At 37.7% G+C, this 18,551-nt stretch overlaps 2 protein-coding genes across 3 annotated transcripts; both read right to left on the bottom strand.

Moving 5' to 3' along the window:
- Window positions 1-1,804: 1,804 nt before the first annotated feature.
- gnpda1 (glucosamine-6-phosphate deaminase 1) lies at window positions 1,805-4,190 on the bottom strand. Of its 2 annotated transcripts, none has more exons than XM_079893225.1 (7): window positions 3,980-4,190; window positions 3,472-3,609; window positions 3,289-3,390; window positions 2,999-3,181; window positions 2,742-2,926; window positions 2,154-2,328; window positions 1,805-2,049 (listed from the first exon to the last, which is right to left on the bottom strand). In XM_079893225.1, exons 1-7 carry the CDS (start codon window positions 4,071-4,073, stop codon window positions 2,009-2,011), a joined length of 918 nt encoding a protein of 305 aa, XP_079749351.1. In that variant the 5' UTR covers window positions 4,074-4,190; the 3' UTR covers window positions 1,805-2,008. The 2 variants fall into 2 exon arrangements, with proteins under 2 accessions (XP_079749351.1, XP_079749352.1); XM_079893226.1 differs by having other exon boundaries at window positions 3,472-3,610; window positions 4,004-4,042.
- Window positions 4,191-4,673: 483 nt separating this feature from the next.
- Window positions 4,674-17,895, bottom strand: hspa4b (heat shock protein 4b). Its single transcript, XM_079891736.1, has 19 exons — window positions 17,600-17,895; window positions 16,165-16,222; window positions 15,918-16,058; window positions 15,572-15,694; window positions 13,743-13,842; window positions 13,522-13,655; window positions 13,190-13,434; window positions 11,228-11,304; window positions 10,987-11,138; window positions 10,774-10,880; window positions 10,529-10,662; window positions 8,933-9,117; window positions 8,676-8,768; window positions 7,503-7,658; window positions 7,288-7,413; window positions 6,623-6,730; window positions 5,885-6,004; window positions 5,636-5,797; window positions 4,674-5,450 (listed from the first exon to the last, which is right to left on the bottom strand). The coding sequence occupies exons 1-19, from the start codon at window positions 17,704-17,706 to the stop codon at window positions 5,253-5,255; spliced, it is 2,526 nt and encodes an 841-aa protein (XP_079747862.1). The 5' UTR covers window positions 17,707-17,895; the 3' UTR covers window positions 4,674-5,252.
- Between the last annotated feature and the right edge of the window lie 656 nt (window positions 17,896-18,551).

Raw genomic sequence — 18,551 nt, 5'->3', positions numbered from 1 at the left:
ATTAACAATTTGAGAACAAAGTATAATTTGCACGGTTTGACGTGATATGATTAAGCGATCGTTAGATTTAATCAGCGCAATTTACTGCAATGCTCCCCCCCCCCCCCCCCTCCCCCTCCAAAAAGTAGAATCTGTGATTCCGAATGACAGTATCCACACCGGTGCGGCGACTGAAAGCCACACATTATGAATAGAGATGGCGACAAAGAGGAAAAACTACGGACTGCAGCTTTAAGTTACAGAAATTGAATAAAGTAATCAAATGTAAAATATCATTGCATATATCACTGCATAAATTAAAGATTAATCCTTATTAAAGTTACAAAAGGCGATTCAGTCAAGAGCAGTGAGTATTTCCTTATATTTTGTTGTTTGATCAACATTAAATAAAATGTTCTCACTTTAAGACTCAATGATTCAATAAGCTGATACTGTTCATGCTTTGTCTTTCTCTACTGTTTACATTCACTTAAAGGTGATATATGTCCCTTTTCACAAGATGTAATATATTTCTATGGTGTCCTCAGAATGTGTCTGTGAAATTTCAGCTCAAAATACCTCCAGATCATTTATTATAGCTTGTCAAAGTTGCCCCTTTTTGGGTGTGAGCAAAAACGCACCGTTTTTTGTATGTCCCTTTAAATGCAAATGAGCTGTTGCTCCCCGCCTCCATTCAGAAGACGACGATCTTTCACACGAGCTTCAGTGACAAAACACGCAAACTTCAGTCAAATTTCAGAAATAACAGTAGCAGAGTGCAGCCTTATGGAGAGACTCAGGAAGAGGTTGCAACTTTTAGACTGCACCTGGACGTTTCTGAATGGTTAGTGGATACATCCAGGGGCGTAGTTTGTGGGGGGGTTGGGGGGGAGATAACCCCCCCAATATTTAAATCTATGCATTACAACCCCCCCCAATATTTATACCATGATCACATGAAAAATATGCAGACCCAAACTTCAACCCCCCCAATGTTCAAACCAAATCTACGCCCTTGGATACATTTATGTCTAGTTGTGGAGTTACATTGATTAATCTCATTGACTTGCATGTACCGCCATTACACAAGTTCACTGAGGTCTTTATAAGACAGCTGTTACATTTTTTTGGTCAAACAGTGTTTTGTGCTCAACTGTGCAGCCAACGACAGAACAGTTTTATGCTTGCTCGAACTTTTGCCATTGCGTTAGAAATGGTTACATTGTTGTCTTGCGAAAACCAAATGGCGGCAGCGTGGGTGGAAATTTGTAGATTAAGGGGCGGTAATATTATAATATCCCCTTCCTATGTCAGACGGGAACGGAATCTGATCTGCTTATGATTTGACATGCTTGCAGAGAAAGGCTTACCAAAACAAATTTACTGGGTTGTCACTTTTCACATTTTCTGGGTTGGTAGATGCTCCGGGACACGATTATAGCACAAGATTTTCATGGTATGTCCCCTTTAAGACATAAACGACTGTCTGCTAGGATACTCACCAAGATGGACATGTTGACATAATTTTTGTGTGAATTTGACTGTTCAAGTTACTAATACTTACTAATAAAATAAAAAAAAATAAAAATAAAAGCATTTACCAGAATACTGCAGCCATCAAAAAAAAAAAAAATATTATATTTACAAAATACACTAAAGTTGGTCAGTGAAAACTTTTGCCAGTTAAATGAAGATTAAAGAGAATAAACAAATCACAAATTTTACAAAATGTCCCAACTTTTCTGGATTTGGGGTTGTAAAACTTAAACTAAAATAAACTTGCTTAGTGTAACAAATCATTAGTCCACACTCTATATTTGAGGCCTATTAAATAAATTAAATTTGTATTTATTCATAAGTGGTTTATTTGTTCATATTTAAGGAATAAGGATTACCAGTCGAATGATATAAACACATTTTAATTCAATATATCATGTGTATGAGATATTTAATAAAATAAAAACAGACAAAGGAGCACAATTTGAGGCAAATACACAACCACACATCTGCTGCGTCTCCAATCTTCACGTCATGGCTCTTCCACCATCTTGTTGTGCACATGCATCATGCCTAAAACATTAGCAAATGGATTATGTAATTTTCTTGCATACACAATTTTCATGCATTCACTTTATTCCCTCAGCAGAGAGAGAACGAGATCTTTTCTTTGTTACCTTTGAAATACTTGACTGTTTTGACCTTGAGCTCATGTGTGGCATCTTCATCACACACAAACACAGTCTGCGGGTGTTGCTGGAACGCTGACACAGTCCACATGTGATTCACTCCCTCCTCTATGGCTTTATAGAGGGCAAACGCTTTATGCGAGCCAGTAATAAGGATCATGACCTAAAAATGTCATATACGGTAATCAAGTTATTACTGTTTCAGATCAGCCCACAACTGAAATTCTTGTCCTTGGTGATGCTGTTGAATCTGTTGCTATTTCTGGCATAAAGGCTTATAATAGTGTGTGCTTTCCAAAACAAACACAAGTTGCTCGTTTTTATTAATTTTGCATATTGTGATAGTTTATTAATAATGCATATCTTAAAAATGGCAGAAGATAGTATGCAATTGTTTTTGCAAGCTGTACACTGTATATAACTAGCTTACAATAAATGTTCAAAGCCAGAATTATGTAATTTTGGCAATAAAGATGAGCCATTTTATAGCAGCAGCAGGAGTGGCTGACATTTATAGACGTATTTAACGTGCATTAGGAAAAGCACATAAAGATTCTGAAATATGAATATTTGTACCTCTCGAGCGTCCATCACTGTGCCAACACCAACCGTGAGGGCCATGGTGGGCACTTTAGAGAGATCGCCATCAAAGAAACGCGCGTTAGCCAGAATCGTGTCCATAGCCAAGGTCTTAACACGCGTTCGGGACACAAGACTGGAACCAGGCTCATTGAACGCGATGTGACCGTCAGGTCCAATACCTGGAACGTGAATACAAGGCAGCGGTGTTTAATGGTGCCATTCACAGGTCAAAGCTCAATCTACTGTCTTACCGCCAACAAAAAGTTCGATTCCTCCAGCAGCTTTGATTTTGGCTTCAAAGTCCTGACATTCCCTCTCTAGATTGGCTGCGTTTCCGTCCAGGATGTGAGTGTTCTCTGCTCGGATGTCGATATGCTTGAAGAAGTTATTCCACATGAATGAATGGTAACTTTCAGGATGGTCTCTAGGAAGTCCTGTAAAAGAAAACAACCATTTGTACTTAGTTCAGTGTTAACTAAATACAGTATATGACAGGCGGTTCAACCCTTGATCCCTCAAGCATAAACGAACGGTCACATACCTACGTATTCATCCATATTAAACGTTTTCACATACTGAAACGATATTTCTCCCTTCTTGTGAAACTCGATCAGTTTCTTGTAGCATCCAAGCGGAGTGCTTCCTGCAATACAGACACAATCAGAATAGGTCTGCATTTCAATTGAATGTGCAATATACAAAGTGACTTATTTTACAACTCTACCTGTTGGAAGACCTAGAGTGAAGAATCGGTCAGGTCCTGGATTAAACTTCCTTATCCTGTTCCTGATGTATTTGGCAGTCCATTCGCTGACCTGGTCATAGTCATTGAGTATGATGAGCTTCATGGCTTCACCTGTGCCTGAGAGAAACTATCAGGTAAATCGATGAGGCGGTGCCGCCTTCAGACTTTAGCCCCTATTAAGGTTAGAACAGGGCGGAAGTGCAGTTGCAGCAAACTACACCTCACTGATATCCAGCAGTGCCTTCTGTCAGCAGCTGGAGAGTTTGTTATAACACAACACGACGGATTATTAAGGGCCGTTATTCGCGTCGAGTTGCTCTCAGTAAGCTATTAAATATAGCTACACACTTGCTTACAATGCTCTGAATAAAAATTGTTTTATAGAACCCGTGACTAGAAAATTGCGAGGACACCGGAAATAATAATATGAAACGACATATAGTTAGGACACAAAGAGGTTGTCGTATTTAGTTAGTAAAACACTTACCAGAATCATATGTTTGTAAGTTGCAGTAACTCTTCCTGCAGCACAGAGGAACACGATCATGTGATAGAGAGGAAATGTTGCCAAGTTTGCACATCTCACTCAGGACTTTTTCAATGGAAAATACAACGCGTGACACAAACTGACGTTAAGGAATGAAAACCGGGCAATTCAGCAAGATTTGTAGCCTACACACATTAATCCACAAATGTATGACACTTTATAAGTACTCTTCCTGCAGCTCTAAAAAACTAAATATTTTAATGTTTAACAAATGGTCTGTGTGGAATCTCGTGCGCCACGGAATAAATAATAATAAAAAAACATTTAAAAAAAAGTAATTGCGACATTTTTCCCCTCAGAATTGCGAGTTTATATCTCATTAAACTTCAGAAAGTTGATCAGTAACCCCAGGAGGTTAATGATATTACATTATATTATTAATATATACATTACATTAATTTTATGTTTCTTTGCGATTTTGGAAGACGTCACACACGCACTAAATAAAACCTTAATTTGTGTAATTTAGATTGACAATAATTGCTAAATATTGTAGATACATATGGGGGGAAGCTGAAAAGAATAATAAAACCTGTAAAACTTATATATATTATATTTTGTACTACAATTAACTGAATATCAATTCAGCAGATTATGAAAATTGTAATTTTTTTGGTATGATTTTATTTTTTTTGATAATCAAAAAGATCCTCTGAGGTGGGAAAGGCCAACATCACCATTTGCCCACACTAAAAACCGAATCTGTGATGTGCAAATGCAAACAGGGTGCTGAATGTAAAATAAAGCATATTACCAAAATCTTACCATTTTTGTAACACTTCACCCGTTTTGGCCTATATGTTGAAGTTACAAGTAACATTTGTAAACTTATTCATAAACCAATAGTTGAAGCAAACTACACTACACAAAACAAACACTCTTTGCATTATGTTTAAGTAATTCTACAATATAAGCGTGCACACACTGCATGTTTCAATCCGTATTTATTGAAACAACAGTTGACAGAACCAGCATTTAACAGAAACTCAATCATGGGCAAACAATGGTTCTCAATCAGAAGTCTTACAGCATTATGATTTATGTTTTTCTTAATATAAAAGGACATGCAAATGTATTCTCTCATTGCCAGAGTCACCCCGCTGCGAGGACGATGATTTAGCGTTAGCGGTCACTGGAAATATAAGTTAACATTAACAAAACATTATGTCACATAACATAACGTGTAACGTTAACATAACATTACACAGCGTGATTAATCGAGGTCCATGCCAGGCTTGGCTTCTGTGGCGTCTGCACTGTCAGCAGCAGCTTGCTCTGTGCCGCTGGGCTGGGCTTCAGGGTTTTCCTGCGTATTGACCGGCCCGTTGGGTTCTGCGGGGTTCTCTTCTTTTGGCAAGTCCACTTTGGGCTTGGGTTTGGTCACAATGGGATTGCAAGTGGAGAACAGCTCCTATGGAAAACAGGAAGAGATTTAGTACAAATGTATCAAAATGGTATTGTGGCAGAAACCTGGAACAGTTATGGTATCAAATGCCAATACCATAGTACTTTTATATGCACCGTAGTACTGAATGATATCTGAATGCTAACATACTCATGTGCTCTAGAAAAAAAGTCGATATAACTGTGACTGACCCGTGTTTTGGCCTGTATCTCAGATATCTTCACCACAGGCTCCACGGCGAGACTCTGTTTACTCTGCTGGTTCATTTTACTGTTCATCCAGATCATAACATCATTCACCATCCTGTCCACCTTCTGAACCTCTGCCTCATCCAGATGATCATACTGCTCGTCCTGTAATTCAAACACACGTCAAATCCATTGTGCACTAACCAAGTGCAAATTTGTACCTTATGCAACATTAATCCAACACAACCTCACCTTGGTTTTGTAGGCCTCTACAATCTTCATGTATTGCTGCAACTGTCTGCCCAGCTCTTCAAAAGCTCTGGGTCTCTCCTCAAATTCCGTGTATCTCTCTTGAATGGGTTGGCCGAGATTCTGCAAGAATGTTTTTGATACATTGATAGGCATTAACCGATTGTAAACATAACACAGGTATAATTAGCAATATCAATAGTAATCGTACTTTGCACTTAGGCGATACAATTTGGAGTTTTCCCTCCTTTTGCGCCTCGCTTTTAAATCACTAATTCGATTCATTAGCGAATTCTATTCATAACTGTGCGGAGTTGAGCTTCCATAGAAATGAACTGAAAACGCTCGCTCTGCTCCACGCCAGTGGACACACACCGTTATGAATGCCCGTGCCCATTTCAAATTTGCTGCACTTCGGGAGCAGCAATTGCAATAATGGCCTATTTTGGATCCAAAATGGCAAATTCCACAGAAAGGTGACAAGTTTGCATCCTTGTCTATAATTGCACTGTTGACCTTTCCCTTACCACTTAACCCACCCTTAAACCTACGCATCCCATCAAACCTGACCCCTAACCTTACCCATAGCAGCACAAGTGTTTTACAATACGGACATGAACACAGTAAGTACATTGTACCTATTTTTTGATGCAAGTACATAGTAGCTAAAGACACCTAATATAAAGTGTAAGCTTATACATCTTACATCATAAATTACAGACATCAAAAGACATTTAGTACCTTCAGTTCAAGAAGTTTGTCGATGTATACTTGTTTAGACTGGTCTTCACCATCCTCATACAGCCAGACCTCAGTGTCCTCTAGTTTTAATGAGAGAGCATCTCTGTCCTGTAAGAGAAAACAGAACATTTTCATTCATTTAAATAAAGCTGAAATAAAATAAATACATGATGAAAAATGATAACTGTTGTTATCATATGATAAACTTAAACTAATACTACAAAAATAAAACCTAAACAAAATTCTGAAAATATATATAAAAAAAGAGCCAATTCATAATATTATTAAATACTATAACAGTATGTAAATACTAAAATAACACTGTCAAGCACTGAGATTTGTGTGCCATTCTGACAGGGATATCAATGCATTTTTTTTAAACTTCCACAATAATAATAAAAGTCTGTGATCTCTAAGTTACAGCGATATAAAACATCAATATATGGCAACAATAATACCAGGTCATTCACAGGATTCCCACACCTGACCAATCAATGTCTAGAAATTTTCCAATCTTTTGTAATCACTGGACAAGGATTTCAAAATGGTTTCATGCAGATATTTCACTTATAAAGAGCAAATTCCAGCTAATAAATATTTTGTATAGAGTTTCATGAGAAATGGACACCATGCGTTTAGATTTCAAGCCATGCGACTGTTCTCACACTCTCATTGACGAACTTCTCGAATATCCCGTGCAGTTTGTCCCTCATCTCGTACACGTACTCCTCCACATAGTTCTTGGCATCGTTGCGCTCCTTCTCAAGCTTGTCCTGCATGATCATCTTTCCCTGAGGAAAAGCAATTTCACAGTAGATTTAACTCAATGTTAAAAAAACATGTCCCCCTTAATCCAGCTTCAGCCGCACAGAAAGCATACCTCGTTCTCCACGAAGAGATTGAGCATGTCATTGGCTAGCTGCCACTGTGGGTTGTTTTCAATGGGCAGCTCCAGGACCTTTGTTTTCACTTTGGGCTTCTTGGCTTGTGGAGGCTGATCCGATTTCTTCTCCTGTTTGCCTTCCTCTGCTGATGTCTGAACAAATCCACGGAGAGAACCATTATAAAGACACGTTCACAACAACTATAACGATAAGCAGGATGGATTCTGATTGGTTTTCAATGTTTTTATTTGTTCATCAGCTGGAAAAAAGTTCAGAATTATTCTGATTCCACTGACATTGTTCCTTTGTGCCGTTATCATTATAGTTGTGGTGTGTGGACACTACTATTCTTAGATTAATTCTTTATTTTAAACTATTTCTTTATTGTTATCGCTATAGTGATCATCCTTGGTGTGAACGGGCCTTTAGTTATGTGATGGGCGTCTGAACGGTAATTTGATAAATGATTGAGTCATTTATACGAGTCATTTAATTGATGCTATTGGTAGATCCCATTTATATGGAAGCTTGTTTCCGCCACAGAATAAAACATTTTAAGAGATAATTGCGAATTTTTATCTCACAATTGCGAGTTTACATCTCGCAATTCTGACTTTATTTCTCAGAATTGCGTGAAATAAAGTCGCATAAAAGTCTTATAAAGTCAGAATTCTGACTTTTTTTCTCGCAATTGCGACTTTATATCACGCAATTCTGACTTTATAATACGCAATTGGGAGATATAACGTCAGAATTGCATGATATAGAGTCGCAATTGCGTGTTATAAAGTCAGAATTGTGAGATATAAACTATTCTGAGGAACAAAAAAAAAAAAGTCTGTTTTTTTTTCCCCTTAGAATTGGACTTTATATCTCACAATTGTGAGTTTATATCTCACAATTCTGAGAAAAGATGTCAGAATTGCGAGATATAAACTCGCAATTATGTGTTATAAAGTCAGAACTGCGTGATATAAAGTCGCAATTGCGAGAAAAAAAGTCACAATTCTGACTTTATATCTCGCAATTCTGACTTTATAACACGCAATTCTGAGAAATAAAGTCAGAATTAAATTTGGAGATGTAAACTCGCAATTGTGAGATAAAAAGTCGCAATTATCTTTTAAAATGTTTTATTCAGTGGCGGAAACAAGCTTCCATACATTTACCTCCATTTCTTCCGTTCCAGCTTTTTTCTCTCCATCTTCCTGATCTGCATTTCCAGATGTCTTTTGTTCATCTTGATCAACCTGCATTTTGTTCTGTGAATGATTGAAAACACATGGTGGCAACTTTACCCATGATGTAGAGCTGAGCGGTATGCATGCACTGACAACATGGAGTAATACAAAAATGCAGGTCATGATGAGGGTGTGAAAGTAGTTGTGAGAGAGGGTATGTGTGCAGTAATATCCCGAAGCAATACCTCATTTTCTTTTTCTGTGCTCTGCTCTGTGTCCATGCTCTCCTCGTCCTCCTCAGATTTCTGCACCTCCACTAGCGAGGCACTGGACACACTGAAGATGCCATGGATGTTCACTCGCACCTTCACCTTAACCTTTGAACTCTCGCCTGAGGCCTGGGGAACCACCTTCTGGACAACGTACTGGCCTGCATGACAGTGTTAGTGTACATGTTAACATACAGTCTGTATTCATGACAAGTTTTACAAGATTGTACAGCAAAGCTATGAAAAGCAAACAGCATTTGCAGGCCAAGAATATTTGCCACCTCAATTACTGGCCAAACAAATACATGTATTTTTGCATTTCCTTAAATTCGTTTAGTTTCAATAGCAACAGAATTATTTGTTTTGTTTTTCTCCTGTTTCTTCCGGTTTTCACCGGAATATTCAGTTATGGCATTTTGATTAAACATTACAAGGACAATTTTTTTGTAATTAAATACATACATGGATAGGTAGGTACAAAAGATTTAAAAAAAAAAAAAAAAAAAAAAAATTAATAATAATAATTGCTGCAATTGAAACCATGCAATTGAAACCATGACTGTTGGAGGGGAGGGGTTAAGGATATTAAACCAAAGCCGTCAAACTGACGTCATCAGAGAAGGAACACCATTCCAGAGCGGAAGCAAACTTTCGAATTTTGATTTTGAAACAATTTTATGTGTATCATGTGTATTAACCACAAAACTAGTAATGTGCGCTAGTAAAGTAAATAGGGTCAATTTTGATTACATGACGACTTTAAAGAATAGTGCGATATGCAATAACTCGTTAAATAATGTGATATTCGATATGCAGTACGATAATGCTTTAAGTGTGTAAACTGAAATATATGATCGGGATTATGCGCTGTCCGAGAGGCGGATTCCTGTGCGAGAGTACTTCACTTATTGCATTCAATAACATGAAGCATGTCACATGTATGTGTCCAGTCTATTCTCTGCTGTCTGCGTTGACCACTTTTCATAATCTTTTGAAGTATTAAAATCATTCATTTATCTTAAGCCATTGCTATATGCATATCACGATATGTACATTATTTGCAATATTTCGATAAATCGTGCAGCCCTAGTCTGTCTGAATACTCGATTCTGATTGGCTGAAAGGTGTGCATTAAAACAGTTTAAGGCACAGGTAGTTCCAGTCAGCTTAATCACTGTTCCACATTAATGCACACACACCACTCGCACACAGAGATCGGAGATTGTGCTGCACACACACAGAAACATTCAGGAGCACAGAAACTCATCAACCCTGCCCCGCTACTTTTAGTAATAGAACAGCCTCACTACTCAATCGCTCCATTATATTTCTCAGAAACGAGGAGGTAATGAAGTTTTGAAGTAATTAAACTCACAGCTTTACTGTCACAGCTCTCATTTCTCTCTTTTTCAATAATTAAATCAAATAAATGCTATAATTCCTTCATTCAAAAAAAATGTTTAATGCACAGCTAAGCCATGCATTATCCCTTATTTACTCACTAATAAGTCGTCTTTACTCGTTTACAGCGCTTGGCGAGAGTTCCTTTTGGATGTGTTTTTGTGTGCTTACCTATTGTGGGATCTGGATAAGGGAGCTCCTTAGGGCAGTTGTAATACGCATCCAAAGAGAACGGCTCTCTCCGGTAAAATGTCAACACTTTGGAGAAAGGCGCTGCATGGTTCTTTGGGAACACCTCACAGTCGCTGAAATGGAAAATTTAAAAGCATTCTAAAAAATAATCATGCGTTACTATCAAGCACAATGACTGAAATGCAAACTTGATCACAATCTCTGAATGTCACAGCTGCTTGTACCTGACTCCATCTTCAGCTGCAGAATTCCATTTCAGAGAGATGGGAAACGGAACCACGTCCGTTATGGAGATCTCACGGACTTTAAATGCAGGGGAGAGGATAGCACACTGTGAAATCAGGAAACAGAGCCAATGAAGGGGTCGAAGAACACCGACAGGTCACAAATGTCTTGTTAAACTATTAGCATGGCTTTAGTCAGCAGAAGAACCTGACCTGGAGGGCACATCCTCTGGCCACGGCCTCATCTGCATTCAGCGTCGTGCTGGGCTCCTTCCCAAAGAACTTGCCGATTCTTTCTTTAATGGCCGGCATTCTAGAGGCACCGCCCACTATTTCTACAGCATGGACGTCATCTTTTTTCAGATCTGCACAGAAGGAGGTGACAGACAGACAGGGTTAAGGAATGATTTCTACGACGTACACCGTTATTATCCAGGAAAGGGTCATTACTTACGAGCTTGTTCCAATAAACTGCGCAAGGGAGGTTCCACTCTGGCTAAAATATCAGCACACATCTCTTCAAACTGAGCCCTGCCATAGGAACAAAACAATATATAAAGCCCAGCATGAACTACTGACAAGATAACATCTCTGATAAAGGACATTAATGAATGTGCAACACAGTATAACAGGTTGTGAATGTAAAGGTTCATGCAACAAAAAAACAACAACTCTTGACTCGTTCTGCAAAAAACTCATTCCAAACATGACTGTACGACTCAAATCTCATTTGCATGCTATTGGGATTTGACTCAAGACTGAATATGCAAATGAGATATGAGCAGTGGACATTCAAGAATTTTAAAAGCATAGTTCACCCAAAAATTCAAATTCTGTCCTCATTCCAAACCAGTACAAGTATTTTATTCATCTTTCAAACACTAATGAATGTTTTTTTTTATACATTTTTATAGACTTTTTTTTACTTTTTTTTTGAAGAATACAACTTTAATGGAGTCAGATTAATTATATTGAAGTCAGATAACTTTATCTGAATTATGCAGGCATCCTTTAACTGCTTTTTGTTCTGATTTTTGGTTCAAAATAGCTGCATTCACAGGTATGGTTAACAGAAGTTCAAACATACTCTCTCTAGAACACTTGGATTAAACCGCTCAATCAATATGGATTATGTTTACAATGTCTTTATGAACTTATTGAAGCGTCAAAGTTTGAGTTATCTGGACTTTCAATGAAGGGGCAGGAATCTCTCAGATTTCATTAAAAATATCTTCATCCTGTGTTTCGAAGATGAACGAAACTCTTATGGGTTTGGAACGACATGAGGGTCAGTAAATGATGACAGAATTTTCATTTTTGGGTGAACTCTCCTCTCAAGACTAGGGGTGTGCGATATTGACAAAAAAACAAACAAACTATATCTCGATATTTTCTGGGATTTATCGATAACGAAAATTAGACAATATTTTGATGAGTGCTTTTATTGTGTTGATACCTTTGCAGGTTTAGGACTGCAGTGGACAGCTGACTCCTAACGTTTTTGATATTCTTCACATTATATGGTGGTCAGTTTGCAGCAGTGACAGAAATCATCTTTTCCAATAAGATTAAATTCATTTTAACCTTTTATGGGCATCTTTTTAAAGCCATTTTTTAACCTAATTAGATGCATGCATCGTTTTTTTCCCCTTCAAATTCTTAAATTTAATCAAATTCTATTAGAATAATAAGACACAATCTTGACAATCTAGTATCAACAAAATTGATATTTGCATATGAAGTGGCATTTAGATGCACAGACTGTTTAATGCAGATCAGAGGGACATGACTGCATTTAATCTGCAGTTTCAAATGCAGAAATAATGTTTTTGTTGTTTCAAACATAAAACGTTGAATATTGATATTAGAAATTATTTTAAAAAAATGAAAAGATACTTTAATTGTTATATTAAATCCAGCAGTAAGTGACAGCAAGTCACTGTGAATGAGTGAGTCATTGAGTTTCAACCGATTCATTCAAACGGCTGATTCGTTCAGGAACGAACCATCTGAGTGAGTCATTCGTTCAAACGTTTCGTTCATTCAGTCACAAAACACCGTCACGTGTTGCTCAGAGACGCAAAACAGTCCTTTGTCTTCGTTTGGAACTATTTTCGTTGGCGAAATGGAGCAAAAACAGGCAATACTGTGCCTAAAATGTCAGTCACTTAATATTAACTTTTTGTTTATTGAACAGTAGTATAAAATAAATAAATATCACATTTGTAATCGTGCGGATATTTGGATGAAAAAACGTCACTCTTCGTGTGATATTGATTAACTATATTAAATTATATAAATACAGAGGTAATCTTGCATAGTGTGCATTTAAGAAAAAGAGCAGCTTGGAAACAAATAAATGACGACAGGATTTTAACGACTTTGCAAGTGATTTCTTCATTAAATAACTCTGTACCTGTTGAGTTTGCTTGAAACATCAATGTCGTTCATGAAACACTCGATGTTCAGTGGCAGGTCTGAGGAGTTGGCACTCATCAGCTTCTTGAGCTTTTCACATTCCTGGTAGAGTCGCACCAGAGCTCTGGGCTTGGTCTTCACATCCAGCTTGTACTTCACTGCAAACTCGTCACAAAAATGTTTGACCAGCTTCTCATCAAAGTATTTTCCTCCCATTTCGGCATCAAAGGCTGTAGCAAGAATCTGTACGGGCAGGAAGAACAATCCGTCTATAATTTCACATACTATTCATGACCACATTTCGAGGGTATAAATGTCATTGGTACGCACCTTGAGCTTGCCTTTATTAAAGGCACACACAGAGACCTGGTAGCCTGAATGGCCAATATCCACAAACACCACCGTCTTTGGCTTTTCCTCAGGAGCTGGAAGATCCTGCTTGTAGATCCCATATGCCAGAGCAACTGCGTGGAAAAACAACAGGTGTCATTTAAGAGTGGAAAATCGGTGTGTTGCAAGTGAAACGGCACATTAAACCACAAACAACTCACCAGCGGTGGTTTCATTCATGAGTCTCAGACAGTTGAGTCCTGCGATCTGAGCTGCATCGATGACGGACCTCCTCTCAGAATCGGTATAGAAGCAGGGGACCTTAGAAGTAGGGATTTTAAACAGCATTCACTCAGGAAAGTGATGTCAGAGTATTCATGATCTCTAAGGTGGATGTCTGTCTCCAATAACTCATTTACAGAAAATGGACTGAGGGAAAAAATGACCATAGATAGATCATTCACCAAATCCACCCGCAAATCCACCAATTATATGTAGAATAACTGCATCTTTCAGCTGATCTTATGAGATATTAAGCCCATTTCGGATGGGACTAGGAAGAGGGAAGAGAAATTTGCGGAAGAGGGAAGAGAAATTTGTGTTTCAAAGATTTTAATCCCATTTTAATCCCATCCAAAACTGCACAAAACCTGTAAAAATTCTAGAGCAAATTATTAGGCTACGTCTACACTAATCCGAAAACACAGCTTTTTTTATGTATTGGCTTTTTGTTACGATTTTAGCGTTAAAGGAGAACTCCGGTCAATTTTAACATTGAGCTCATTTTTTTGTACATTTGGAGTGCTGTCAATACAGAGAACAACGACAAAAATCGGTGTTGCCTACACCGTGTTATCCTCTTTTTAAAATTTGCACCCTGTTGACTTCAATGGGGCAAGTACTAAACCTGCTTTTAGCCTCTTAACATCCTTGATGTGTCATTACAAGTGCACAGGTCATGTGAGTGATTCCTTCAGAGTGAACGCGGGTCAATCTGACTGCAGTAGATGTGAAAGATATGAATAAAAATGATATTTATTCAGCCAGCGCAAATACCTGTATTTACATCCTGTTTTCGGTCGAAGCCCACAGTAATCAATTGTCGAGTTCACGCGCATAGGTTTAGTACGTACGATCATGCGCCCGAACTCGACAATCGATTACTGTGGACTTCAACCGAAAACAGGATGTAAATACAGGTATGTGCGCTGGCTTAAATAACATCATTTTTATTCATATCTTTCACATCTACTGCAGTCAGATTCACCCGCGTTCACTCTGAAGGAATCACTCACATGACCTGTGCACTTGTAATGACACATCAAGGATGTTAAGAGGCTAAAAGCAGGTTTAAAACTTGCCCCATTGAAGTCAACAGGGTGCAAATTTTAAAAAGAGGATAACACGGTGTAGGCAACACCGATTTTTGTCGTTGTTCTCTGTATTGACAGCACTCCAAATGTACAAAAAAATGAACTCAATGTTAAAATTGACCGGAGTTCTCCTTTAACCGACGTTTCAGTGTGGATGTGAAACGTTTGGAAAATGCTAGTGTGGACGGAGGGTATTTCCAAACAAAAATGCCATTTTCAAATGTATCCGGATTTATGTAGAAATATCCTCACTGTTTTTCAGCAAACTCGATCGTCTTCTGAGGAATGGAATCCCATCCAGAAGTGAATGTCTGTAATTGAGAACCCAACGGTTCTCCTCATACGTTTTTGACTAACCTGACCAACTGTTTGCACACGTTGCACCTTTCAATATGAACGGCATTCGGCGAAAAAGTAACATAATATTAATATAAAATTGAGGAAAGTCAAATCGCGAAAATGTTATTATCAGCGTCAAGAAAGACACATCTATAGTTTTCTTTGCTCAGTCATGTGAGTTATTATGAGCAGCCGCTTCTATAAACTCATGTAATAAACGAAACCACATCACATGACCTCCTGTAACGTAACGCCCACATCTAGAAAGAACTGCAACCCAAGCGTCGTTCAGTAAACTAGTCCCGTCCGAATAGGGCTTTAGTGATTTGTAAACTCACAGAGATGACACAGTCTGCAACAGGCTTCTTGAGGGCACTCTCAGCAGTCTCCTTGAGTTTGGTGAGGAGCATCGCAGTGACCTGTTCAATGCTGAACACCTTCTCCTCCTCCATGTACATCACCTACAACAACATCAGAGACAACACGACTGCTAAAGTACAGAAACAGCTCACAAACATTCACACATTCATTGCACAACAGAACTCTGTGCTTGGCTTTACAAGAAGGTTTTGCTGCCAAAACTAGACCTTTAAACAATGCTGGCACAGATCAGTCATCTCACAACATGTTATGTTTGCACACGGCAATTGAATCTCGGTTTGCTCGATCACGACTTTCAGCTACCTTTATGCCCGTTGTGCCCGATGGCATCTGTGCCAGGTCGTAAACGAGACTGGACTTCATGTTCTGGACAAATGGATCTGAGAATGCCCGACCATGGAAACGCTTGAATCCTTGGACAGTGTTTTTGCAGTTGGTGACCATCTGTGTTTCAAAGGAGACAAAAAAAACGAGCATGATTACAAACATGAAGACTGTGTGAAGGCAGCTTTAAGGGATACATTAAAAAAAATCCTGTCACATCACATACCTGGCTTTTTGCTGCAGCTCCAATAGATCGATTTCGTGGTCCAAAAGACACACATGCTCTGTAGTGAAACACAAATAGCCAAACATTATGACAAATGACCGCCCTGGTAATATATATAGGCCATATATATATATATATATATATATATATATATATATATATATATATATATATATATATATATAAATAAAAGCTTGTGATGCAAAGCAAAGCTGAATTTTCCGCATCATTACTCCAGTCTTCAGTGTCACATGATCCTTCAGAAATCATTCTAATATGATGATTTTGGAACCTATGACACTTTTTCCGGATTCATTGCTGAATAAAACATTAAAAAAGAATTTATTCAAAACAGAAATCTTTTCTAACAATATAAATCTATCACTTTTTTATAATCAATTTAACACACCCTTGCTGAATAAAAGTATTAATTTCTTTCAACAACAAAAAAAGAAATAGACAAAAAGACCTTAAACTTTTGAACGGTAGTGTATATTGTAACAAAAGATTTCTATTTTAAATAAAAGCTGTTCTTTTTCAGCTTTTTATTCATCAAATAATCCTGATCACAGGTTATATATATATATAAAAAAAAAATACTAAGCAGAACAATTGTTTCCAACATTGATAATAAATCAGCATATTAGAATGATATCTGAAGGATCACGTGACACTGAAGACTGGTGCAGAAAATTCAGCTTTGACATCACCGGAATAAATTATGTTTTAAATGTATATTTAAAAAGAAAACCATTATTCTAAATAGTAATCATATTTCACAATATTGCTGTTTTTGTTGATTTGATCAAATAAATGCTTGATGAGCATAAGGGACTTCTTTCAAAAAATAAAAATAAAAAAAGTAATCACCAAAAAATGAATAAAGTAAAAGTAAAAAAATAAAGGATAAGACATAAAGTCCAAACTTTTGACCAGTACTGTTCACACACATATATTATATATTAATTTATTCTCATAACCTTTATGTTAGATGCAATTAATCGATTTGACAGTACTGATATTACATATATATATGAAAATAAGCATAAAAATGCATAAAAAATGTCGATTTAAATATAATACATTAAAAGTACAATATAACCTGAAGAGGAAGGGAAAACATTTTAATAATGAAGTGATACAGGTTTAGTGTAACAGCCTGCTGTTTCTCAATCTACACTAATTATAAAGTACCATTTATAAACATGATAGTATGGTAATACCATAGTGTTTTTTTAAAGTGCCACAGTATTTGAGTTTTGCAATCACGCAGCAGCACTAGCGTCAGGGAGGCTCCTCACTGCCAGATCAATGTCCGTCACAGACAGAGCCAGTCAACAGCAGATGTCCACCGGCACACAGCTCAGGTAAAGCTTGGCGTGATCACTACTCTGTGTGTATTTGTGTTATGGATGAGTAAATAAAGCAGACTCACGGTGTGCATCGGTCGCTGTATTCATTGGCCACAGTCTCGATTCCTCCGGCTCGAGCTACCGCTACATAGCAGTTCAGAAAACCCACGTCAAAACCCACTACTGACATCTTAAAAACAACGTGATTACTCAGATACAATAAGCCCGAACACAAATGTGGACTAGATGATCGATCTGTAAAATGTGAGGAGTAAATAAGACGGTTTTAATTCATTATTCTACTGTAACTTCTTAGAGGAATGAGGCTGCAGATGATAAACGCCGCTCATGAAAAAACAGGACCACTTCCGGTTCAAGGTGGAGCTAAAAGGTCCATCTCAAAGGTTCTCATCTTCTTGTATTAAAGGAGAACACCGGTCAATTTTAACATTGAGCTAATTTTTTTGTACATTTGGAGTGCTGTCAATACAGAGAACAACGACAAAAATCGGTGTTGCCTACACCGTGTTATCCTCTTTTTAAAATTTGCACCCTGTTGACTTAAATGGGGCAAGTTTTAAACCTGCTTTTAGCCTCTTAACATCCTTGATATGTCATTACAAGTGCACAGGTCATGTGAGTGATTCCTTCAGAGTGAACGCGGGTCAATCTGACTGCAGTAGATGTGAAAGATATTAATAAAAGTGATGTTAATTCAGCCAGCGCTCATGCCTGTTTTCGGTCAAAGTCCATAGTAATCGATTGTCGAGTTCACGCGCATGATCATAGGTACTAAACCAATGCGCGTGAACTCGACAATCGATTACTATGTACATATTACATAATATGTACATATTACATAAAATATAGATGTGTCTAGACAAGGGTTTGTCAAGCCAAGGGTTTGTCAGTCTAATTTTATCAAATAAGCTTATTTGATAAAATTAGACTGACAAACCCTTGGCTCATACTAGTTCTTAAAATGCAATCTTGAGATATTGCCTTTGTTTACGCTACTGGCCCCTAATCTTACAC

The sequence above is a fragment of the Squalius cephalus genome (genome assembly GCF_949319135.1).
Source record: "Squalius cephalus genome assembly, chromosome: 14".
Lineage (NCBI taxonomy): Eukaryota > Metazoa > Chordata > Actinopteri > Cypriniformes > Leuciscidae > Squalius > Squalius cephalus.
The sequence above is the reverse complement of the archived record's forward strand: the minus strand, read 5'-3'. Positions and strand labels throughout refer to the sequence as shown.